We start from the raw sequence: 21,501 nt of genomic DNA, 5'->3' as shown, positions 1-21,501 counted from the left end.
TAGAGGTTGACTGATTAATTATTAGAAAATTATTCAGCATTGATCGTTGATTGCTGTCAGCTTTCGGCAAAAAAAATCCTTAACGATAGTTTTTCCAGCTTTAAGTACGCTGTTATTACAAGAGCGCCCTCTAGATGTGAATCACTGACGCTACATTTTGTTTTTTCCACGAGACTGCGTGCTGCACTAAGCGCAATATATTTATTAATAATTTATTACAAGTATAATTATATATTTATTAAAGAATATATTCAAATTAATATAATTTAGCACATTTTTTGATTGCTTATATACTTTATTTTTGTAATAAAGGTCAACTATTTTACATGAAGTGTTTGTTATTTATTGAGTGTCCATATAAAAAACGGATTAATCGGATATCGGAAAGTACGATCCAACTTAGATATCGGTATCGGTATCGGTATCGGTAAAAATCCACTATCGTTCGACCTCTCGAGTGTTTGAATGGTTTGTTTGATAATATTAAAAATATATTTGATTATTCTTTTATAATATTTAAAATAATTATATAAATATATTATTATCATAAATAAACATTATATAAATACAATTCGATTCATAATGTTTTAAAATTTATAATTCATATTTTTATTCGGTTAATGTCACAAGTTTAGTTGATATTGACAGTGATATCGTGTATAAATATCGGTACTGATACCGACGATTATTGTAAGTCTGATCGAAAAGGGATTAAGCGGGATCGCGCTTTTTAAGTTTGAGGCGCGCGTGACAGAGCGGAACCCGCCCAGAACCGGGTCGAGCCCGCGGAGAGGGGGGGACCTTCGGCTCGGCGCTGCCTCCTGCCTGCCTGCCCTGCTGACGTAGAACCACCAACCCCCCCCCCCCCCCCCCCCCCCCAAAAAAAAAAAAAAAAGTTGCGGAAAATTGCAGAGGAAAAGAAAAAAGAAAGAAAGAAACAAGCGAACAAGAAGCTCATTCCAGCTGCACTGGGAAGTCCTAGACCAGGAATGAGCTCTTCTTTCAGCTCGGAGGAACTCTTCTTCATCCAGCTGTGGAAATGAGAGCACTTAGTAGAACTTTTCAGCAGCTGTTCTGCGCGGAGGTTTGTGCCGTGTTTACTGCGCTTCTCCTTCTGACCAGCTTCAGTTCTGCTCCTTCTGCTGCTGCGCCTGATCCTAATCCTGCTGCCTCCACACAACATGAAGTTTTGGAGCAAAGTCAACTTTCCGACCTTCACAGTAAGTCTTTGATCTCACCCCAAAAAAATACAGAAGTGTAAACGCGGCCTCGGAACCGCACCATGGGCCGCTGTTTCACACTTTCAATTCTGACCTTCTGCTCTTTTTTTTTCTTTCTGCTGCGCTCTGCAAAATGCGCTCACATGATCTCTGGCGCCTGGAGAAGTGCAGAAGCTACTGAGCTTCTCGCACCAAAATACATGGCCACTTACATGCTGTTTTATCCTCAGACATAATCAGCATTAATGTAAAGGTGTGTGTGTGTGTGTGTGTGTGTGTGTGTGTGTGTATGGGCAAGAATCTTTAACCTACTTTTAAACACTGAGATGTTGAGCCCAATCTGATTGGCTGTCAGGGGACTGGGTGTGATTTTAGTCTTGGTTCATAAAAATACACTAATCTTTTTTTCCATTTAGTGTATTTGATCAGAAATGTAATAAAAATGTCTACACACACCAACTTTGACTGTAGTTCCAATAATCTATACAGTATGTGTGATAACTGCATAGTGTCTATTTGAGTCATGTGACAAAGACTCGAGACAATAGAACTCATGAGATGTTGTGATGTCGTTCATGGACGATTAGTTCCTTTTGAACGAGTCTTTAACTGGACTCGGAGGAATGAGTCGTCTCAAGGAAGGATTTGTTAATACAGGAGTCGAGAGTTAAACTGCGCAGTTTCCTGTACATAACCGACGCAGATTTTGCAACGTGTTGCTCAGAAGAAAATGAATGAATTACTTTTTGAGAAGACTCGTTCTTCACAGTGAAGACTCAAAATGGACTAAGCCCATCACTAATCTTTTAATAATTCATTTGAACCCAATGTGTTTTAATATTCTCATGTCTGCTGTGATTTTGCATCATGACATGTTTGCAGATCTTCTGTTTGGGAAATTGTTCTTTAATGGCACACCATATCAAGGCCAGTTAAATGGTGTGTGTAGCAATTAGGATGGATGGATGGATGGATGGATGGATGGATGGATGGATGGATGGATGGATGGATGGATGGATGGATGGATGGATGGATGGATGGATGGATGGACTCTGGCCTTCAGAACGGAAAGACTCAGTGGGCATCTGGAGCTTGTCCAGCATTTTAATGGGAGGCACAAACAGCAAACAGGACGAGCTGTGGTGCTCTCTCTCTCTCTCTCTCTCTCTCTCTCTCTCTCTCTCTCTCTCTCTCTCTCTCTCTCTCTCTCTCTCTCCTCTCTCTCTCTCTCTCTCTCTCTCTCTCTCTCTCTCTCTCTCTCTCTCTTTCTTTCTCCCTCTTACTCCTGTTTCCCACCTCCATTCAATCTTGTTTCATTCAAAAGGAAAAAAGGAAACAGAAAAATGTGTGTGAGAGACTCATTATCCAGCAGGGTGGTCAGTGGTGAGAACTAATCCCAACATCAAGCTCACACACACACACACACACACACACACACACACACACACACACACACACACACACACACACACACACACACACACACACACACACACACTTTAGAATCTTCCATTATTGCAGCTAGAATGAACTATATATATATATATAGTTTTCCTGAGGCGTATCCTGAGAGTCACATAGAATAGAGATTAACATGGCAGAGGTAGAGCTGCATCGTCCTGGAGACAGAACAAGAAAAAACATCTGGTTTGATTTCGTTTGTTTTCTTTTTTTTTGTTTTTGCGCTTCAAAGACGTGTTTTTTTTTAAGGGGTTATGCATTAAAACTCAAAAGGCACTTGAGTAAATTGATAATTTGCTGTGTGTGAACTAAAGAAGTAAAAGTGAAAAAAAAATCTACACCATACTGAAATGCAGAGCATCATATTTTTCCATTGTACTGTATTGCATTGAATTCCATTGTGAGGAAATAGGAATCGAAATCGGACCAGACTGCTTCAGAAAAGGGGTGAAGAGTATCTCATCTCTCTCTATATACAGTAGATAAAAATGTCTTTCAAAATTGAAAAAAAAAGTGTAGATGTGTTGTGCTGAGCTCATGCCCTTCCAGTAGAACATATGATTTCATTTCTGATGACTCAGTGGATAAAGACTGGGGCTGTCTGAGCAAATAAACATGAATGGAACGACTTACAGTTGTTATTTTCATCGTATGAGACACTCCACTTCCCCATTCACCCCACCCCCACACACTCGTCCCTGAATTGCATGAATGTGAAGAATGTAATTTAGTGGTCAGAAGTAAAGACAGACCCAAGTATTTCCACCTCTGGGCTCGTCTCAGAGACCCAGACCAACCATTGAGGAGCTTTCCTTGAATCGACCGTCTGGGTTTTTACACGCAGGGCTCACGTTTGAAGCTGCGTCTTTGTGTTTTTGTCACAAGATTAGGTATTCGGTTACACTTTCATGTCACAGACAGAGAAAAGCCCCTCACCCTGTAATATGACCTCGCAGCGCTGTCTTTGTGGATCATTGTGTGGATCATTGTCCTTTCTAATTTCTGTCTCTTTGAGTCTTGAGCATCATCTAGCATGGGCTTGCATGCAAAAATCTTTACCCATTGAGAATTCCCATTTGGGTGAAGGTCTATGAGGTGGTATCAAAAGGTTTTGAGACTGGCTCTGTTTATAAGAAAGTACTTTATTTATCTACTTTGGACATTTGCAGAGGAGGGACATGGAGTATATCAGTAGGAGAATGCTGAGAATGGAGCCACCAGGAAGGAGGAAAAGAGGAAGACCAAGGAGGAGGTTTACGGATGTGGTGAGGGAAGACATGCAGGTAGTTGGTGTGAAAGAGACAGATGTAGAGGACAGGGGGGTATGGAGACAGATGATCCGCTGTGGCGCCCACTAATGGGAGAAGATAAAAAAAGAAGAAGAAGACACACTATCACCTCCAAAATAGTCCCCGCTCCCAGCATTGAGCTGGATCTTCATCTTTGGGAAGAGGGCAAAGTCCACTGGACTCGAATCTGGGGTAGGGTGGGTGCGGAAGTTGCTCTTGAAGACCACTCACGTATATCATATAAATAATCATATATTTGTCCAGTTTCACATTTGCTCTTTGTTCTAACTTGTTTTGCGTGATAAAATGGTAACATGGTCTGAATAGCACCAGTTAGCACCGTCAGACCCCAAACGCTTTGACACCACCTCTGACTGTTTGAGGTTCCAACTGCTGACCATGAGATCTTTGTTTTACTCTTCTTCTCAGTAACCTGTGCACGTATGTGTTTCATCTTCATCACAGGTAAAGGTGCCTTCCTTCTCGAGAGTGCATCCTTACGTCTCTGCCTTTTCGCCAACTCTTCGGGGGTCTCCTTGGCCAGCTGTGATCGCCCAACCTACGGCTCATTATGGAAGTGGGTGTCTCGCCATCGCCTCTTTAACCTCGGTGCCAGCAAGTGCCTTGGCATCAACTCGACGAGCCAGCAGTCTGAAGTTGGCATGTTCACCTGTGATGCTTCTTTATATTTCATGTGGTGGCGCTGTCACGGCTATACACTGTTTGGCGCCACCCAGAAGAAACTAGTTGTCATGGGCTCTCGGGTGACTGTAAAGAGGGCCATTATGCACGAGTGGAGGATCTATGGGGAGCTTGGAGAGGCGCCCTGTACTTACCCCTATGAAGGCAAATTGAGTTCTTATAAACATATATATATTCGATCAACATGGTAAAGTCAAATGAACTCAAATTCACAACTCGTGTGTGTTTCTGTCTTTGTAGAAATCCACCCTCTCCTCGGGAATGCCCAGGGTATGCCATGTGCCCTGCCTTTCAAGTACAGTGATAAGTGGTACTGGGATTGTACTTCAGACGGCAGAGAGGATCAGCACCTTTGGTGTGCCACCACCAGCAGATACGACCAGGACCATAAGTGGGGATTCTGTCCGACTGCAGGTACACGCCGTAACACACTTTATGATCGGATTTATTACGTGTGTCGTCCAATAGCGTTGGAATTTTCAATTAGAAGATCAAATTCTATAAATGTTAATCTTCTGCTTTGGTGCATGGGTGGTGTATATACACTATATAGGCAAAAGTATTGGGACATCTAATTATTTTCCAAATTGTTACCAAAAAGGTGCACAATTCTACACAACGTCTATGGATGTTGTAGAATGTAATGTTTTCTTCACGTGTACTTCAAACTTGCATGCTTTCAATAGCTTGGAGTGGAAGATCTTCAGTGGCCTGCTATAGAACACCTTTGGGATGAATGTGAGTGTTGTCTGCACCCCAGGCCTCCTCACCTCATCTAAATGAGCAGAAATGCCCACAAAGTCTAGTGGAACATCTTCCCAGAATAGTGAAGGTTATTATAAGAGCTCTTATAATTCCCCCCACTCATCCGGGAGGATGTTCCTCTAGATTTTGGAGTGTGGACATTTGTGTTCATCAGCCACAAGGGTGGTAGTAAAGTCAGGTCCTGATATAGGTAAGAAGGTAAGGAGGCCTGGGGTGCAGTCAGCGTTCACCTTCATCCCAAAGATGTTCAGTAGGGGTGTAGATCAGAGCTCTATAAGAGGTAACTCAAGATCCGCATCCGAAGACGTCCTCAAAAATTGTGTGCCTCCAGCTTTGTGGTAGGACAAGTGTCTCAATACTTTTGTCCATATATCGTATATTGCAAGTTATTGATTGGACTCTGTCTGTGTGTATTTCACAGGTTCTGGTTGTGATTCATTTTGGGAGAACAGCACCGACCTGAAAGCCTGTTATCAGTTTAACTTGTACTCTCTTCTCACCTGGAGCCAAGCGCTCACTTCCTGTCAGTCACAGGGAGCCAGTCTTCTGTCCATCACACACGCTGCAGAGCACAGCTACATCAAAGGTATACACACACACACACACACACACACACACACACACACACACAGACACAAGGTGCATGTTTCTGCATAATTAATGCATCTGAAGGCAGAAACTGCATCATTTCTCTCCACAGACAGACTTGCAGACATGGGGGTGTTCGTCTGGACCGGGCTGAACCACCTTAGTCACGATGGGGGGTGGCAGTGGGCAGATGGATCTCCATTCTCTTTGCTGCAGTATACTTCAGGTCAGAGAGAATACTTTTTGAGTATATGTATAGTGAATAGGAAGATATTTGGAATTCAGTGTGTGTCGATTATTCACCCTATAATTCCCATTTCCCCTCTTTTTCCACTTTTCCTCTCGTGGTCAGACATGATGTCAGTCGTGGTGGGGCAGAACAAGCTGTGTGGGGTGTTTAACTCGGATGTGGGAAAGGGGCACTGGCAGAGCTTGTCCTGTGAATCCGCTTTGCCATACATCTGCAAGAAAACACACAACAGCAGGAGAGCCGAGCCTATTGGTAACAAGTCTGATTTACTTATCCATCTGTTCAGCTATCTATCTATCTATCTATCTATCTATCTGTCTGTCTGTCTGTCTGTCTGTCTGTCTGTCTGTCTGTCTGTCTGTCTGTCTGTCTGTCTGTCTGTCTGTCTGTCTATCTATCTATCTATCTATCTATCTATCTATCTATCTATCTATCTATCTATCTATCTATCTATCTATCTATCTATCTATCTATCTATCCATTTCTTTATTAAACCACGTCTTCTATACTTATCCATCCATAAAGAGCCATTTGTAGATCTAATAATCCACCTCAGATCCATCATACATCCATCTATTCATTTAAACACCCACATTTGATACCTGAGTTTATCCATGTATTTATGCATCCATCCATCCTTCCATCCATCTCTCTATCTGTCCATTTATGCTTTCATTCACATCAAATCTATACTCATCAGAATGATCTATACATTCAATAATACACACCAGATCCATCTATTCATCTATCCATCCATCTTTGTATTCATCTACCCATATTTCATCCATCACTTTATTCATTCATTCATCCATTTTTCTATATTTTCACCAGTCTATCCCGCCATCCATTCCAATATAAATGATTGCATTCATTAGCCCTCCATTTACTCATCCACTCATTCATCTGTCCCTCCATCCATTTAAAACAATATTTATTCATTCATCCATTCAACAATATATCCATCATCTATCCGTCCATCCACTCGTCCATCCAGCTATACATTCGAGCAAATATTTAAACACATCCATTTATCGCTAAATCCATCCATCCACCCGTCCATCCATCCGTCTATTTATGCTTTCATTCATGAATCCATTATCCCTCCATTCATCCATTCACTCATTCATCCATCTGTCCATCCATTCGAACCAAAATGTATTCATCCATCCCACCATTCATACATTTATTCAATGATATATCCATCATCCATCCATCCATCTATACATTCAAACACTTATTTAACCATGTATCCATTTATTCCTAAATCTGTCCATCCATCCATCCATCCATCCATCCATTTATCCATCTATCTATTCAATCATTTATTTTACCATCTATCTTTTTATCCATCCAGCCAGTCATCCACTCATCCATCCATCCTTCCATCTATCTATCCATTTAAACCAATATTCATCCGTCCATTCATCCCACCATCTATAAATGTATTAATCATAAATATATTCATCAACTATTATCCACCTACTCATCCATCCTTTATGTTTAACCATACAGTATTTAACCATGTATTCTTTCATTTCTAAATCCATCCATCCATCCATCTATCATCCATCCATCCATCCATCCATCCAAGTCGTATTTGTATGCAAAAATTCTATGATTTCTGATTCTGTAGTCAGAGAGAAAATATTTTTAAACTGTGCTAAACTCCATCATTTGTAAAAGCAAATACTCAACAGAACATTATAATACACTCTTTTCCCATGCTATCCTGAGTGTAGAACGTCTGTGAATGTTCTACAGGACCAACCAGCTAAAGCCCACCTGCAGTCTGAACGTCTTTACATATTTACACTGTAGCAAGAGCTATGCTTTTCATTTGACCTTGTAATGTGTTACTTCCTGATTCAGAAAACTGGCAGTATAAGAGGACTGTGTGTCTCGACGGTTGGGTCGATCACAATGGCTTCTGTTATCATTATGTGGATGAGAAGGGAAGCTGGGACAACTCATCGACCACGTGCAAGAGTCTCGGGGCTCAACTCGCCAGCGTCCACTCTCTCTCTGAGCAGGAGCTATTGCTAGCGCTCCTTATTAACGGTAATAAAAACGTTGCCTAAATTTGATTAACTGGAAAGTATAAATAATTATATATATATATTAGTTAGAGTTATTGATACACTATCTGGACAAAAGTTTTTGGACACCTGAGCCATTTGTGGTTCTTCTCCAAACTGTTGGTATGAGCTAGCATGAAATTTTCCAGTCACTTTAATGAGGAGACCCAAACTTTAGTAATTCACTTGTCTCCTAATGAGCACAAATCTCCACAAATCTAGTGGTACATCTTCCCAGAAGAGTGGAGCTTAATAAAATAGAAAATGGAGACAACATGTGGAACATGTCCACAAACTTGTGTCCATATATTGTATGCATATAGCATTTGAAAACCCTTATAGTTTTCTATTTGGGTTCCAGCCTCTGACTCAAAGGTATGGATTGGTTTGCATATGGAGGCTGGTTCTCCTAGAGTTGAGTGGTCAGATGGATCACCCATCACTCTTACACCCTGGCAACGGCAGCAGCCGTCTCCTCGCCGTGAAGACAAGCGCACGTGTGTTGTCGCAGACAAGAAGGTGAGATCCGGCGCTGAGCGCTGTCTTGGTGTACCATTGCATTTCTTAATCATCTCAGAATCCCATTATTGAGAATATAAGGTATACGAGGTGCTATCGAAAAGTGTGTATCTACGTTTACACGCTATCACCTTCAAAATAGTCTCCTTGCACAGCAATACAGTGCTCCCAGAGTTCCTGCCACTTCTGAAATGTATCCTGGAAGTTTTTTTTCGTGTCAACCACCTTCTGCGATTCCTGCCGGATCTCCACAATGATCACGGGACACGGGGTCAGAATAGCAGACGTGGTAACGCACGTGGCCAGGATAGCACCATTTGCACAGCTCTTGATGTACACACCTATGCAGGTCAGCGCTCCATGTGACTGTGCGTGCAGCCTTGTGCTGCCATCTGTTGGACTGTTACAAAACTAGTTTCGAAACTTTTTTATACCACCTCGGTAATTATTAATACAATGATTGTTCTGTAGCTAAAATCACCTAGCGTTGCTATTGATTGGTTAATAAATCGATTAAGTGATTGTGATAGCGTGTGTATTTGCGTGTGTTTGTGCGTTGCAGAACGGAAACTGGGAGTTTGCGGAGTGTGAGGAGATGCATCCAGCCATTTGTCGCTCTGTCGGTCTTGTACCCCTGCACCCAACTGGAGAATGGGATGAAGGCTGCTCTGAGGTTATACACAGCAAATAATATTCTTTTCTTTTCAACTTTGATCTCATTCATACAGCTGAGCAGTTATGGGATTAAGGATCTTGCTCAGGGGCCCAGGAGTAGCAGCTTGGTGTGGTTTGGATTTGAACTCACAACCTTTGGATCCAAAGGCCAATGTCTTAATCACTAAGCAACCACCTCCCCTGTTCATGCTTCATGTTGATGAAGAGCATAGATTCCAGACAAACCACCCAGATCTTAGCATCTATATTCGTAATATAGCTACCTCAGAACATCATTAAAGTTCTCATGGTTTTCATTCCCACCATCCCACCCTGCATAGTTGTAATGGCTTGTTGTGTCCACATGGCCATTTCTCATTCCTTGAGACAAATGAGTAAAGAAATAGATAAATGACTGGCATTACTTTTCTGATCACATGACCAATCTGGATGCTTTTTTATTATCCTGTGCATGGAGACACACTGATTTGCAGAGTGGTACAGGGTGGCTTCTGGTACAAATACAGGGTCTGTGCAGGTTTCTAGGAGTTTAGATGGAACAAAAAAGTGGGGTGGGAGAGCCTGCAGAATGGGGTAACAGAGAGAAACAATAGTCCGATTCAGCAGTTGACATGTGTCAGCCTGAAATTTAACTAGGCAAGAATTTGGCATCGTGACAGAGATTGTCAGAGAATGACAAACTAACATGGGCGGCAACATGCCCAGAGACAAAAGAAGACAGTGTGTGAATCCAGAATGAATTGTGAAGGCACAGACATACGTCCTCGCACACATACTGGCATTTACAGTGCATAATCCACTGGTGCATCATTTGAGACGTAAAAGAGACAGTAAGTAAATGGTGGCAGATGGCTCGAGATCATTTCAGGCTAGTTTATGTTACACACAGTATGCTCGTGTGTTTGTGTGAGTGTGTGTGTGTGTGTGTGTGTGTGTGTGTGTGTGTGTGTGTGTGTGTGTGAGGGTCAGTGTAATCAGGGCCAAATGAAGAGCAGTTGTGAAAACAAAGTCAGGCAGCTTGATGGAGATCTGCCCCCTCCTACTGACCCCTGAAGCAGAACCTACCCTAAAAACTGCTCATTTCTCAACAGCTAGTTGCCATCTACCAGATGGGCACGGTCAGGGGCCTTCGTACCATGTGCCTGAGTATGATTAGAAGAAAACACGCATTTGAGAAGGTTTCTTGAGTGTATTGGGGTATTTCTGTCTATGTTCTGAGTAACGGTGGAATCTTTGTAAATCAGGTTTTCGATTTAATATGCATGAGGACAGAGAGTAGAAGTTGGGATCTGATCACTAAGGTCTTAAAAACAGTTTGGCGACGAGAAATCAATCAAATATCAGTCACAGATTATTGGTCACTTTTCTAAATAGTAAAAGTGTAGCAGATGCGAGCGTGTTTTATATACAAAGGTGCTCATGAAGTCTCCTTTTAAGTGCCTCGTTTTTTTGCTCGAACGAATCTGTAATTAAAGGGCTGGAAGAGGAAGGGAAACTCCTGCTACAAGATCGCAGACCAGGAGCAGACCTTCAACGATGCGGTGAAGGGATATTACTGCAAATCCTCTCTTGTTGATGTCGAGGACAGGTACCTCGTCGTTTTTTTGTTTTTTTCTGCATTACCGTTTCAATGCCAAAATCGTCAGTACCATATTTTTTATGGTTACGCAGATTCGAGCAAGCATTTCTGAACAGCCTGATTAGCGCAAGGAACGATTCTGTGCCGCAGTTTTATTGGACCGCGCTCCAGGACCAGAACAGGACTGGGGATTATCATTGGTTAATGCAGAACGGAATGACAGCACCTCTGAGCTACACCAACTGGAACCGTTATCAGCCCTGTGCGTGAGCAGTGCTGGAATCAAACCCTCGGCTACGATGTATGATAGAGCGTGGGGACTGTGGTGTGGATTGTAATCAGATGTGAATATGTTTTGTAGTAGTGACCGGTGGAGGCTGTGTGGCGATGAACGGAGGACAGCGTCTCGGACACTGGGAGGTGAAGAACTGCAATTCCTATAAGGCCTTAGCAGTGTGCGAGCAGAGCGTCACCAGCTACCCAGATGCCCTCGTTCCTACATCGCATGTTGACCTGTTGACGCCCTGTCACGACGGATGGGAGAGTCATCCCGGTCTGCATCACTGCTACAAGGTCTGAAATGTATTCCAGTCTCTTTGATACAAGGAATCTGATCATCAACACACATCGTTCCTCCTCTATCTGACCAGAACCTTCTGTGTGAGGTTCTCTTTTTACATCGCGTTCTCTGAAAGTCTTGACGTTCGGATTGATTCCCAGGTGTACCACAATGAGAAGATCTTGATGCAGCGCTCGTGGGCCGAAGCGGAGTTTTTCTGCCGGGCTCTTGGAGCAGACCTCGCCAGCTTTCACTATTACGAGGACCAGGCGTTTGTCAAACAGCTCCTGACGAAGATGTTCGAAAGGTTGGTTCACGTTTCATTATGGATTTCTGCTCCCCTTTTTCTCTCATTTGGTCTATCTGTCCATGTTTTCTCTTCTTCTCTTCCAGTACAGAGGGTCGTTGGTTCTGGGTCGGATTCACTAAAAGAGATCCGCAGTCTGCCGGAGCCTGGGAGTGGTCAGACGGAACACCGGTGAGGAGCAGGAGGAAGAGATGAAGAAATGGATATATTTTGTGCATGATCTTTGCTTTGACGCTTTTGTAAGTTCACGTCTCTCTTTGCAAGTGAATGGAATTAGCTCCAAAGCTTGTCTGTTGTAGGTGGTGAAATCCTTCCTAGAGGACAAGAACGAGGATTTGAGCACTCACGACTGTGCGGTGTACAGCGATCTAACCAACACTCTCACACCTCGACCCTGCGACGCCAAACATGAATGGATCTGCAAGGTGCCCAGAGGTGGGTTTCAGATTGTCCATATGTGTGTGTTAGACACCATATTTCTAGCATTACAAATATATGGACAAAACTGTATGGACACCTGAGCATTAGATTGAACATGCCATTCCACATTTGGTCTCCATGCTGTTTGCGTCAATCTTCCAGGTAGATGTTTCACTAGATTTGTGGTGATTTGTGCTCATTCGAACACAAGGACGTTAGTAAATTTAGGTGAAGTGAGGAGGCCTCGGATGCAGTCAACGATCCCATTCATCCCAAAGGTGTTCAATAGGTTCAGGACTTAAGTGGAGAAAAAATTTAATTGCACAACATCCAAAGATGTACAATCGTACGTTTTTCAATTTTGTGCTAACAGTTTGGGGGAAAAAGCACATATGGCTGGAAATGTCAGGTGTCCCAATACTTTTGTCCAAATAGTGTAAATTTGACATCATGATTGCACGACTAAGACTTGTTTTTGTTCCTCTTCAGGTGTGACGTTAACAAAGCCTTATTGGTACAACAACCGTAAGTGAACCAGGAGTGCATGCGGACTGTAATAAAAGTTGTGTCTTCGATTTTTGATTGATAACATGAAATAATCGTGTAGTAACGAGGAAATGATATAAGGAAGTAACGAGTTGCCCCAAATACAAACACCCCCCCCCACACACACACACACACACTCACATGTTCATCACTTGTTGTAGAATTGTCCATATTGACCCCATGTAATATCAGAATCCGAAATTATAATCACACACGTGCACATTCAGAACATATGTACAGGACAAGTGAATCCTGTTCCAAAGGTTCGTGTGATTCTTGAACGTCCCGTTTCACATACGGTCCCCATTTGCTGCCATCATAACTTTCAGAAGATGTTCCACTAGATTTTTGTCTGTTTTGTCTGGAGATTCATTCATACACAAGAATGATAGGTCTCGCTTTTTTGGTTCGTATCAGCCAAGAAATGTTGCTGATCAAAGTGGTTGTAAGCATAGCTAATGTTATATCTCCACCGTGTAGAGAATGAGCCGTGGGTGTTCTACCGTGGAGCTGAGTACTTCTTGGCCAGTCAGGCATTCCCGTGGGAAATCGTGCTGTTCGTGTGTAAGATGATGGGAGCAGACCTGCTGTCCTTACACTCCAAAGAGGAACTGGTTTTCGTCAAAGAACGCATGATGAAAGTAAGTAAACACACTCATACCAGAGTGGAATCTCTTTCTCTTTTTCCGCATCTTGGAATGATTTGGTATCAGAAAGTTTCAAGACGAGCTCTGTTTTCTTGAAAGTACTTCACATATCTATAGTTAGCACACTATCACCTTCAAAATAGTCCCCATGGTCAGAAAGCACCACTGTACACTGACTTATGAAGGTCGGTGCTCCCTGTGACTGTGTGTGCAGCCTTGTGCTGCCATCTTGTGGTGTGTTATAAAACTAGTCTCGAAACTTTTTGATTTTTTGAAACCACCTTGTATAGTAGAGAATTTCTGCGAATGCAAGAACTTCATACCTTCATGGTGGGTTGTAGACCAGATATTTAGTGCATCCTGGAGTTGTAATGGGTGTGAAAGACCAAAATTAGGGCTGATTTCTCTTTTTTTTTTAGGCTGCTTCTAGTGCTCCAGATTGGTGGATTGGTCTCTCAGCTAACAGTGCACATGAAGGCTTCAGGTGATTTCGCATATTGATATTTTTCTGATGAAGAAATCTATGTTGGTCCGTATTTGGTGACCATCATAGTTCTTTATTGAACTTCTATGTTGGTCCAGCATGGTTGAGATTTATGTCATTCTTACTTACATGATTCTTCTAATCACTTGGTTGTGTCTCTGTGTTCTACAGTTGGTCTGATGGAACGGCTCTGAATTATGAGAACTGGAAAAGTGGAAAGCTTTCGAGACGATCTGGACAATACTGCGTCTTTATGTCCACGACTGGTAAGCAGCACCGAAACCTTCTCATACACCGAACCAAAGCACAATCTCACTCTGCGTTCTCTACAGGGGCGTGGTCAACAGGACATTGCATGGATCCTCACGGTTACGTGTGTAAGCGCAGGACTGCGTCGCTGGTCGAGACCCAGCGGGAGCCTCACTTCATTGGCGCCTGCCCAGAAAACTGGTTTTACTTCGGCCACAAGGTGAAACTTCATACAGTTAATCAAGCGTCAATCATGTTGGTTTTTACGACACCATTTGCCCATGAGTTTTTTTTTTTATCAAACTCTTTTTCTGACAACCCCCCCCCCCAGTGTCTGTTGCTGCATCTCCCATCCCATCCAGACCAGGGGAAGAGCTGGGCAGATGCTCAGTCCATCTGCTCCGGCTTCCAAGGCATGCTCGGTACAATCGAGAATGAGATCGAACAAGGTGAGGTCACTTAACATCATAATCTGGATTGTAGAATTTAAAATGATGATGGAGGATTATTTCTTTTCTTTGAAGCTTATATCACCATGCTGCTTCACGGCCAGTCTGATGGAATCTGGATCGGCTTGAAGGATGGAGACACCATGCAGTGGACCAATGGGAAGCCTGTTACCTATACTAACTGGTCTCCCGAAGAACCCAAGCACTCCGATAATGTATGTGGAGATTTGTTTCACGATTGAGTGTATTTAAACGCATGTGATTGGACTGTGTGTGTGTCTGTGTGTGTGTGTGTGTGTTGCAGGATGAGTGGTTGAGCGAAGGAATAGAACCATTGTGCACTGTCCTGTCCAATACTCACAACTTTCACTTTACTGGGAAGTGGTACAAGGAGAAGTGCACTCAGAGTGGCTACGGATTTGTGTGTCAGAAACCACAAGGTGTGATCATGTGATACAATGGATTTGTGTATCTCTACTGTTAGATCACATGAACGCGTAAGATGGAAATGTCCCCTTTTTTCCTCCAACTCAGACAAAACCAAACGTCCCGCCCACTCGTATCCTGGCCCCACCTCCCTCGAGTTGTCCGAGTACAAGAACCGGAGTTACCGCGTTGTCCGTGGCAACATGAGCTGGTACCAGGCCCTGACTGCTTGTGTGGAGAAAAATGCAAAGCTCGTGAGCATCACTGACCCGTTTCATCAGGCGTACCTCACTGTCCTGGTCAACCGTCTGGGAGCTCCACACTGGATCGGACTTTTGAGTCAGGATGTAAGTATGTAGTACAGGACACATTTGTACACGTGTGTGTTTGAGGACACTGAACATCTCCCCCTCCGCAGGACGGCATCAATTACCGCTGGATCGACGGAAGTAATAATATGTTTACGCACTGGGACACGGCGGAAAACAACGAGGACGATTCTGTCATGTTGGGAAACTGTGTGTTTATCGACATCAGCGGTGACTGGAAAAGAGCTGACTGTAACATGCCTCTTACAGGAGCCCTCTGCTACACACCGCCACCTAGTGAGAGAAATGTCCTGCCTCTTCTCTTCTCTTCTCTTCTCTTCTCTTCTCTTCTCTTCTCTTCTCTTCTCTACTCTTCTCTTCTCTTCTCTCCTCTTCTCTACTCTACTCTACTCTTCTCGTTTCTTCTCATTTCTTCTCTTCTCTTCTCTTCTCTCATTTCTTCTCTTCTCTTCTCTTCTCTACTCTTCTCTTCTCTCCTCTTCTCTACTCTACTCTACTCTACTCTACTCTTCTCATCTCTTCTTATTTCTTCTCTTCAATTTTATTTTCTCTTTTCTTTCATTATCTTCTCTTTTCTTCTCCTTCATTTTCATCTCTGTCATTTTTTCCTTTCTCTTCTCTATTTTCTCCTCTCTTCTTTTCTCTTCTCTTCTCTGCTGTTCTCGTTCATTCTTTTCTCATTTCTTATCTTCTTTTTTCCATTATCTTCTCTTTTTTCTCTTCTCTTGTCTTTCATTGTCTTCTCTTTTCTTCTCCTTCATTTCATTTCATTCGCTTCTTTTCTTTTCTCTTCTCCTCCATTCTCATCTCTTTTTCATTCTATTTTTTCTTCTCTTTTTTCTCTTTTCCTTCGTTCTCTTTTCATCTTCCTTTTTTCTTCTTTTCCCTTCTCATGCATTTTTACCTCTTCTTTTCTCTTCTCTTTTTCCTCTTTTCTTCTTTTCTCATTCATTGTCTTCTTCGTCCTTCTCTTCTCTTCTCAAAATTTTCCTTTCTTCTTTATTTCTATTAGTGCTTGTCTCCCCCTGAGCATCTTTATCATTCTTTCTTCTCCATACAGAAAGTATAGCGTTCTCCTCTGAGGTGGTTTGCCCTGAGACCTGGGTGAAGTTCCGTGGAAGCTGCTATAATTTCGAGCCTATGGTCTTTAGAATGTCTCTAGAGGAAGCCAGAGAACACTGCAGGAAAAAAGGTAGTGCAGCCAATGCGTACTGCAGTCATGTTACAAGTGCGCCGCCTGGTGTTCATGAAGCGAAGCGCATCTATTCTGTTCTTTGTTGCAGCAGTTTCATATACTATTCATATACAGTCATATACTAAGTGTTGGTTCTGTAATGACCAGACAATTCTTCTGATGTGCTGACGATCCGAGACGAGGAGGAGAACCGCTTCTTCTTGGAACACATGAAGAACTTTTATGACGGCTCCGAGACTGTCTGGCTGGGGATTTTTTACAACATGGACAGTAAGAAAGATGATTAACTTTAAGATTGAGTTCATGGTACTTCCAAAAAACAAGGGTATTGCAAGGGTTTTTATGATGGATAAGGGTTTAAATTTTTTTAATGGGGTTCCTAGGGTGGTTCCAGCTTTTAAAAAAGTGGGTTTGTATGATAGTTAAGGGTTCTAACTTTCTTTAAAATAAAAAAAAAGAAGGGGTTTAATTAGCAACCCTTTTTTGTTCCAGATAAAAGTGATTCCCAAAACTAAAAGAACTGTCCAGGGTACTGGAATTGACCATTTTTAAAGAGTCTCAATTTATAATAACGAAACAGTAGAAAATGATGTGTAAAATGTAATCCAACGTTCCATTTCGCAGAGGATGCTTTAAGCTGGCTGGACGGGTCCTCGCTGGACTACACAAACTGGCGCCTGAAGGCTCCGGATCCGAGGCAGATGAACGCAGACACGTGTGTCTCGACGCGGGTATCAGACGCCCAGTGGCTCCTGGTCGACTGTACAAACAGGCTTGGCTTCATATGCAAAACACTTTCAGGTGCAAACACATTCTAATGACCTCGGACCTTTGCATTTGCGTCTACATCTGTACATCTTCAAGATATTGGAATTCGTATTTTTGTTTCATTGATTTGCAAAGTCGATCATTTTCCCCCCAGCTTTTAAAATGATCCAGAAACATAATACAGAATACTGTATATATATTCTTTACTATAATTATCTAATAATTAATGGCGTTTTCTAAACCCAAGCGATTTTACATGTGTTTGTTGTTTTTATTCTTTTGTCTTATCGACAGTGCCCGTCCAAGAGGTCGAGGTGGAGCCGCTAACGGGTAAAAGCTCTCTCGTTTTGCTTGCTAGCCTTCACCGCACTTACACTTGAGCACGCTATTTGATTACGTTAGGGCAAATTTCATCATTCGCGAGTCTCAGCCGCCTTATTGATCTCCCTGCGTTTCAGCCGAATGTTTCAGCTCGAAAAAAAAGGCTCTCAGAACACGATGATGCACGAATGCACAGAGAGAGACTTCACGCTTTAAGTGAATAATTGTGAGATCGTCTGTGCGAAGGGATGATTTTATCTATATCATTCTGATATAAAAAACAATGATGGCATGCTGTTGAGAAAGGCGTGATTCGCCCTGCGTTCCTGTGCTTTTTTTGCGACTTAAATAGGTCCAGAACTGTGAAATTGATTTAGAGGAGAAAAATTGGTATGTTGAAAACAAACGAATGAGGTTTTTTTCCTGTTCCAGGCCTGCACCACGGAGTTGTTCCAGCTGCCGTCTTAGTGGCCATATTGTTCTTCGCCGTGATGGCCGGAGTGTTGTGGTTTATCTACAAGAGAAACACGCTGGGGTTCCGGAGGCTTCCGTCTCTCGGAAGCGCCTTTTACAGATCACAGACCACAGACTCGGACGGCAACGTGCTTCTGACGGATCTAGAGACACATGCAGGGAATTAGTGTGTGTGTGTGTGTATGAGTGTGAGAGATGTTTGGTTGGGGTGGGGTAGGGTGGGGTGGATATTCTGAGGTCATGCTTTTGGGACGGGGAATATCTGACTAAAGCCAAAAGGTTTTTTTTGGTTACTCGAGTGAAGACTGGGGTAGGGAGGGCATAGATTATAGGGATAGTACGAATAAAATAAGTGTGTGTGTGTGTGTGTGTGTGTGTGTGTGTGTATGTGTGTGTGTGTGTGAGCTAGAGAGAGAAACCTATAGGGCATCTCTTTGTTTAATGCTTCTCTTTGCTGTAACCAGCAGCAGCACTATTCACACGTGATGATGATGTGATACTTTCCAACAGTAACATGATCTATAAAGAAGGGAACAGCGAAGGTCCAGTCATCAGTAGCATTAAGGGAATCTTCATGAGCATACAATAATCTGCTAATCGAACACACCATCCATTTTCTTTGGCTTTTGCAGCGATCCTGTGCTGAATTTTCTTCCAGCAACACACACACACATGTGCATACACACAAATATGTTCTCAGAAGGCATATTTTGAAAGCCTTGTCATGCAGGAAGTTTCTTCCAGCCTGGATTAGAACAATAAACAATGACTCCTTCAGGAATAATGGTCTTTAAAAGCTTTTGAAATCAGCCGCAGCACACCCAAGCCACAGCAGCCCACAACAGCGAGATTTGTTTAGTTTGGAAGCACAGCACAGAATCTCAAGTGTTATCAGTATTTGAACACGGGGGGGTTTGGGATGAGCGTTTATTCTTGTGAACGATCCCGAATCCTGTTTGATCGGAAACGGATCTGCGTGTCGTTTTTTTTTTTTGTTTGTTTGTTTTTAAACGAGCACTTTATCTCGTTTCAGCGCCTGGTGTTTTACTGCTGCAGCCTTATTAGGGAAAGAAAGACCCGGATTTCCCAAATCCAGCGTTAATCCCTACACTGAAAGAATTCCGAGTCACAGCTGTATAGTAAAGACACAGGCAGTAATCGCCAACTTATTCCCAATTACTGACTCATATTCAAAACTCCATATGGACAAAAGTATTATGGCACCTTTTCTAGCATTATGTGGATCTCATTAAAAAAAAATTGGACTCATCTGTAGAAGATGATTTTGTTCCAGCATGACAATGCCCTAGTGCACCAAGCCATCTCCATGAAGATCTTCTTCTATTGGGATGAATTGGAATGCTGATTGCACCCCAGGCCTTCTCACTTCATCTACATCAGAACCACACTTTTGGGACGAATCTCCATAAATCCAACATCTTTCCAGAAAAATGGAGGTTATCATAACAGCAAACAGAGTGAATTTGGATAAAAAGATTCACATAGAAATCTTATGGTCAGGTGTCCACAATCTTTTGTCTATATACTGAATATAAGCCTCATATCCAGTGTCTGTTGGTTCAGCATTATTTGGTGTCTTTTTTTTCTTTTCTTTTTTTAATGAAATGCCCATATTTAGGGTATTTTAATTCATTTTTTAAAGATCAGCTGTGCTGATTTTATTAGTGCTTTTTAAATAGAAAGAACGTTTAGAAAAAGGAACGTTTTCGGAAAGCCTGCGTTTGTACAGACTACACGACGTTCCACTTTTGTATATGCACTGTGCTCATCGAAAAAAGGGGTAAAAAAGCTGTTCTGCTTCATGTGACGTGACATGATGAGGGGTGTTTTTTTTTTTTTTTGTTCCACGGGGGTAAGTAGCTGTACAGTATGGAATCATGGTTTACAGTTTTAATGCTCTGTTTGTTTTACGTGTAATGAAGTACACAATGCTGTACGATGCAGTCACTCTTCTAATGAACCTACTCGTATTTGTGTAAAATAGGAACGTATATTTTTTTTACCTGTAAGTTCTGATTCATGGTCCGTTCGAAATAAAGGAAAGGTGCTCAGTGTCACGTCTGACTATGATTTTTTTTATTTATTATGAATATGATCGACAGTTTGTGGAACGCAACGTTGTTCTCGTTTGTCATGCAGATCTCAAAAACTTCTCACATTCACCATCAAACACTTGCTGTACAGGGAATAATCAGATCAGCACAGTTTTTATACAATAGAAATAAAGGATCAATTGAAAAAACAATAAGTTTAGTCTCTGTTTCCTCTTATAATAGTCTCCATTCTGAAGATGTTCCTCTAGATTTTGGAGATTCATTCAGCTACAGGGATGTGTGTTAGTAAAGTCAGGTACTGATGTAGGGGAGTTGACGAGGCCTGGGGTGCATGCGGTGTGAAAAATTCACCCAAAGGTGCTCAATGTGGTTGGAGCTCTATAGCAGGAGATCCCATGGAAACCATATTTTCATGAAGCTGGCTTTGTGCACAGAAGCATTGTATTCCTGGAACAGGTTTGGGTCTCCAAGTTGGAGTGAGAGGAAAATTTCCATGCAAACACTTCCAGAGAGGTCCGATTTCATCGGTTGCCTCCAACTTTGTGGTAGAACCTCGTATGTGAGGAAAAATCTGGTGTCCCAATACTTTTTGGGCTTATAGTGTATATAGACCTCCACCTCCTTAAGGACCGAATACACATTTTAAATACATAAATTTGTCCTTATAGAGTTGAAGGAAAAATCTCCATGATATAGCTGCATCATTGTTGATGTCAGCGTTCATGGAAGTTGTAGACTCGAGCAAATTGTTTACTCCTGGATCTCGAGGACGTTCATCCTCAGCAGCAACGACACCTCGATTCAGAAGTAGGGCCCATTAACAACATTTGGTGGACACAGTTCAGGTTCTTGCTCAAAGTCCCATCAGTAGCAGTGCTGGGATTTGAACTTGTGACCTTCTGATCCAGCGTCTTAACCAATGAGCTACCACATGCCAGAGACGAGTCAAGAAAATAAACATCGAACAGCTTAAAAATATATAACATTCATCACAAATCCTCATTTTCCAAAAAGAAGAAAACAAGTCAGAAGGTTTGATGTAATTCTTTGAGAAGGTTCTGTGGAACTTTTCAGATTTGGGCGTGGCTTTGTGGGAGTTTTTCGTGACGTAGTTGACAGTTGACCAATC

General features: G+C 42.3%; 1 protein-coding gene across 2 annotated transcripts; it reads left to right on the top strand.

Annotated features, from left to right (window-relative positions):
- The first annotated feature begins 779 nt into the window (after positions 1 to 779).
- Positions 780 to 18,516, top strand: pla2r1 (phospholipase A2 receptor 1). 2 transcript variants are annotated; one of them, XM_083557993.1, is made up of 30 exons: positions 906 to 1,220; positions 4,436 to 4,816; positions 4,913 to 5,086; positions 5,859 to 6,023; positions 6,138 to 6,251; positions 6,378 to 6,527; positions 8,145 to 8,333; positions 8,712 to 8,869; positions 9,432 to 9,542; positions 11,020 to 11,132; positions 11,216 to 11,385; positions 11,485 to 11,696; positions 11,844 to 11,989; positions 12,076 to 12,160; positions 12,289 to 12,424; positions 12,899 to 12,934; positions 13,436 to 13,596; positions 14,022 to 14,086; positions 14,258 to 14,352; positions 14,419 to 14,555; positions 14,667 to 14,784; positions 14,860 to 14,999; positions 15,089 to 15,224; positions 15,319 to 15,557; positions 15,629 to 15,815; positions 16,600 to 16,731; positions 16,882 to 17,004; positions 17,359 to 17,535; positions 17,797 to 17,832; positions 18,256 to 18,516. In XM_083557993.1, the coding sequence occupies exons 1-30, from the start codon at positions 1,040 to 1,042 to the stop codon at positions 18,462 to 18,464; spliced, it is 4,476 nt and encodes a 1,491-aa protein (XP_083414119.1). In that variant the 5' UTR covers positions 906 to 1,039; the 3' UTR covers positions 18,465 to 18,516. The 2 variants fall into 2 exon arrangements, with proteins under 2 accessions (XP_083414120.1, XP_083414119.1); XM_083557994.1 differs by lacking the exon at positions 4,436 to 4,816 and having other exon boundaries at positions 780 to 1,220.
- Positions 18,517 to 21,501: the final 2,985 nt, after the last annotated feature.

The sequence above is a fragment of the Silurus aristotelis genome, assembly GCF_946808225.1.
Source record: "Silurus aristotelis genome assembly, chromosome: 13".
Lineage (NCBI taxonomy): Eukaryota > Metazoa > Chordata > Actinopteri > Siluriformes > Siluridae > Silurus > Silurus aristotelis.
This window is presented reverse-complemented; position numbering and strand designations above follow the sequence as displayed.

What these genes read in the sequence shown, in the direction of transcription:
- pla2r1 (XM_083557993.1), top strand. Translation starts at nt 1,040, where the DNA reads ATGAGAGCACTTAGTAGAACTTTTCAGCAGCTGTTCTGCGCGGAGGTT. An exon ending in TTTGCTGCAGTATACTTCAG is followed by an intron (nt 6,252 to 6,377) that starts GTCAGAGAGAAT and finishes TCTCGTGGTCAG; the next exon opens with ACATGATGTCAGTCGTGGTG. An exon ending in GATCTGCAAGGTGCCCAGAG is followed by an intron (nt 12,425 to 12,898) that starts GTGGGTTTCAGA and finishes GTTCCTCTTCAG; the next exon opens with GTGTGACGTTAACAAAGCCT.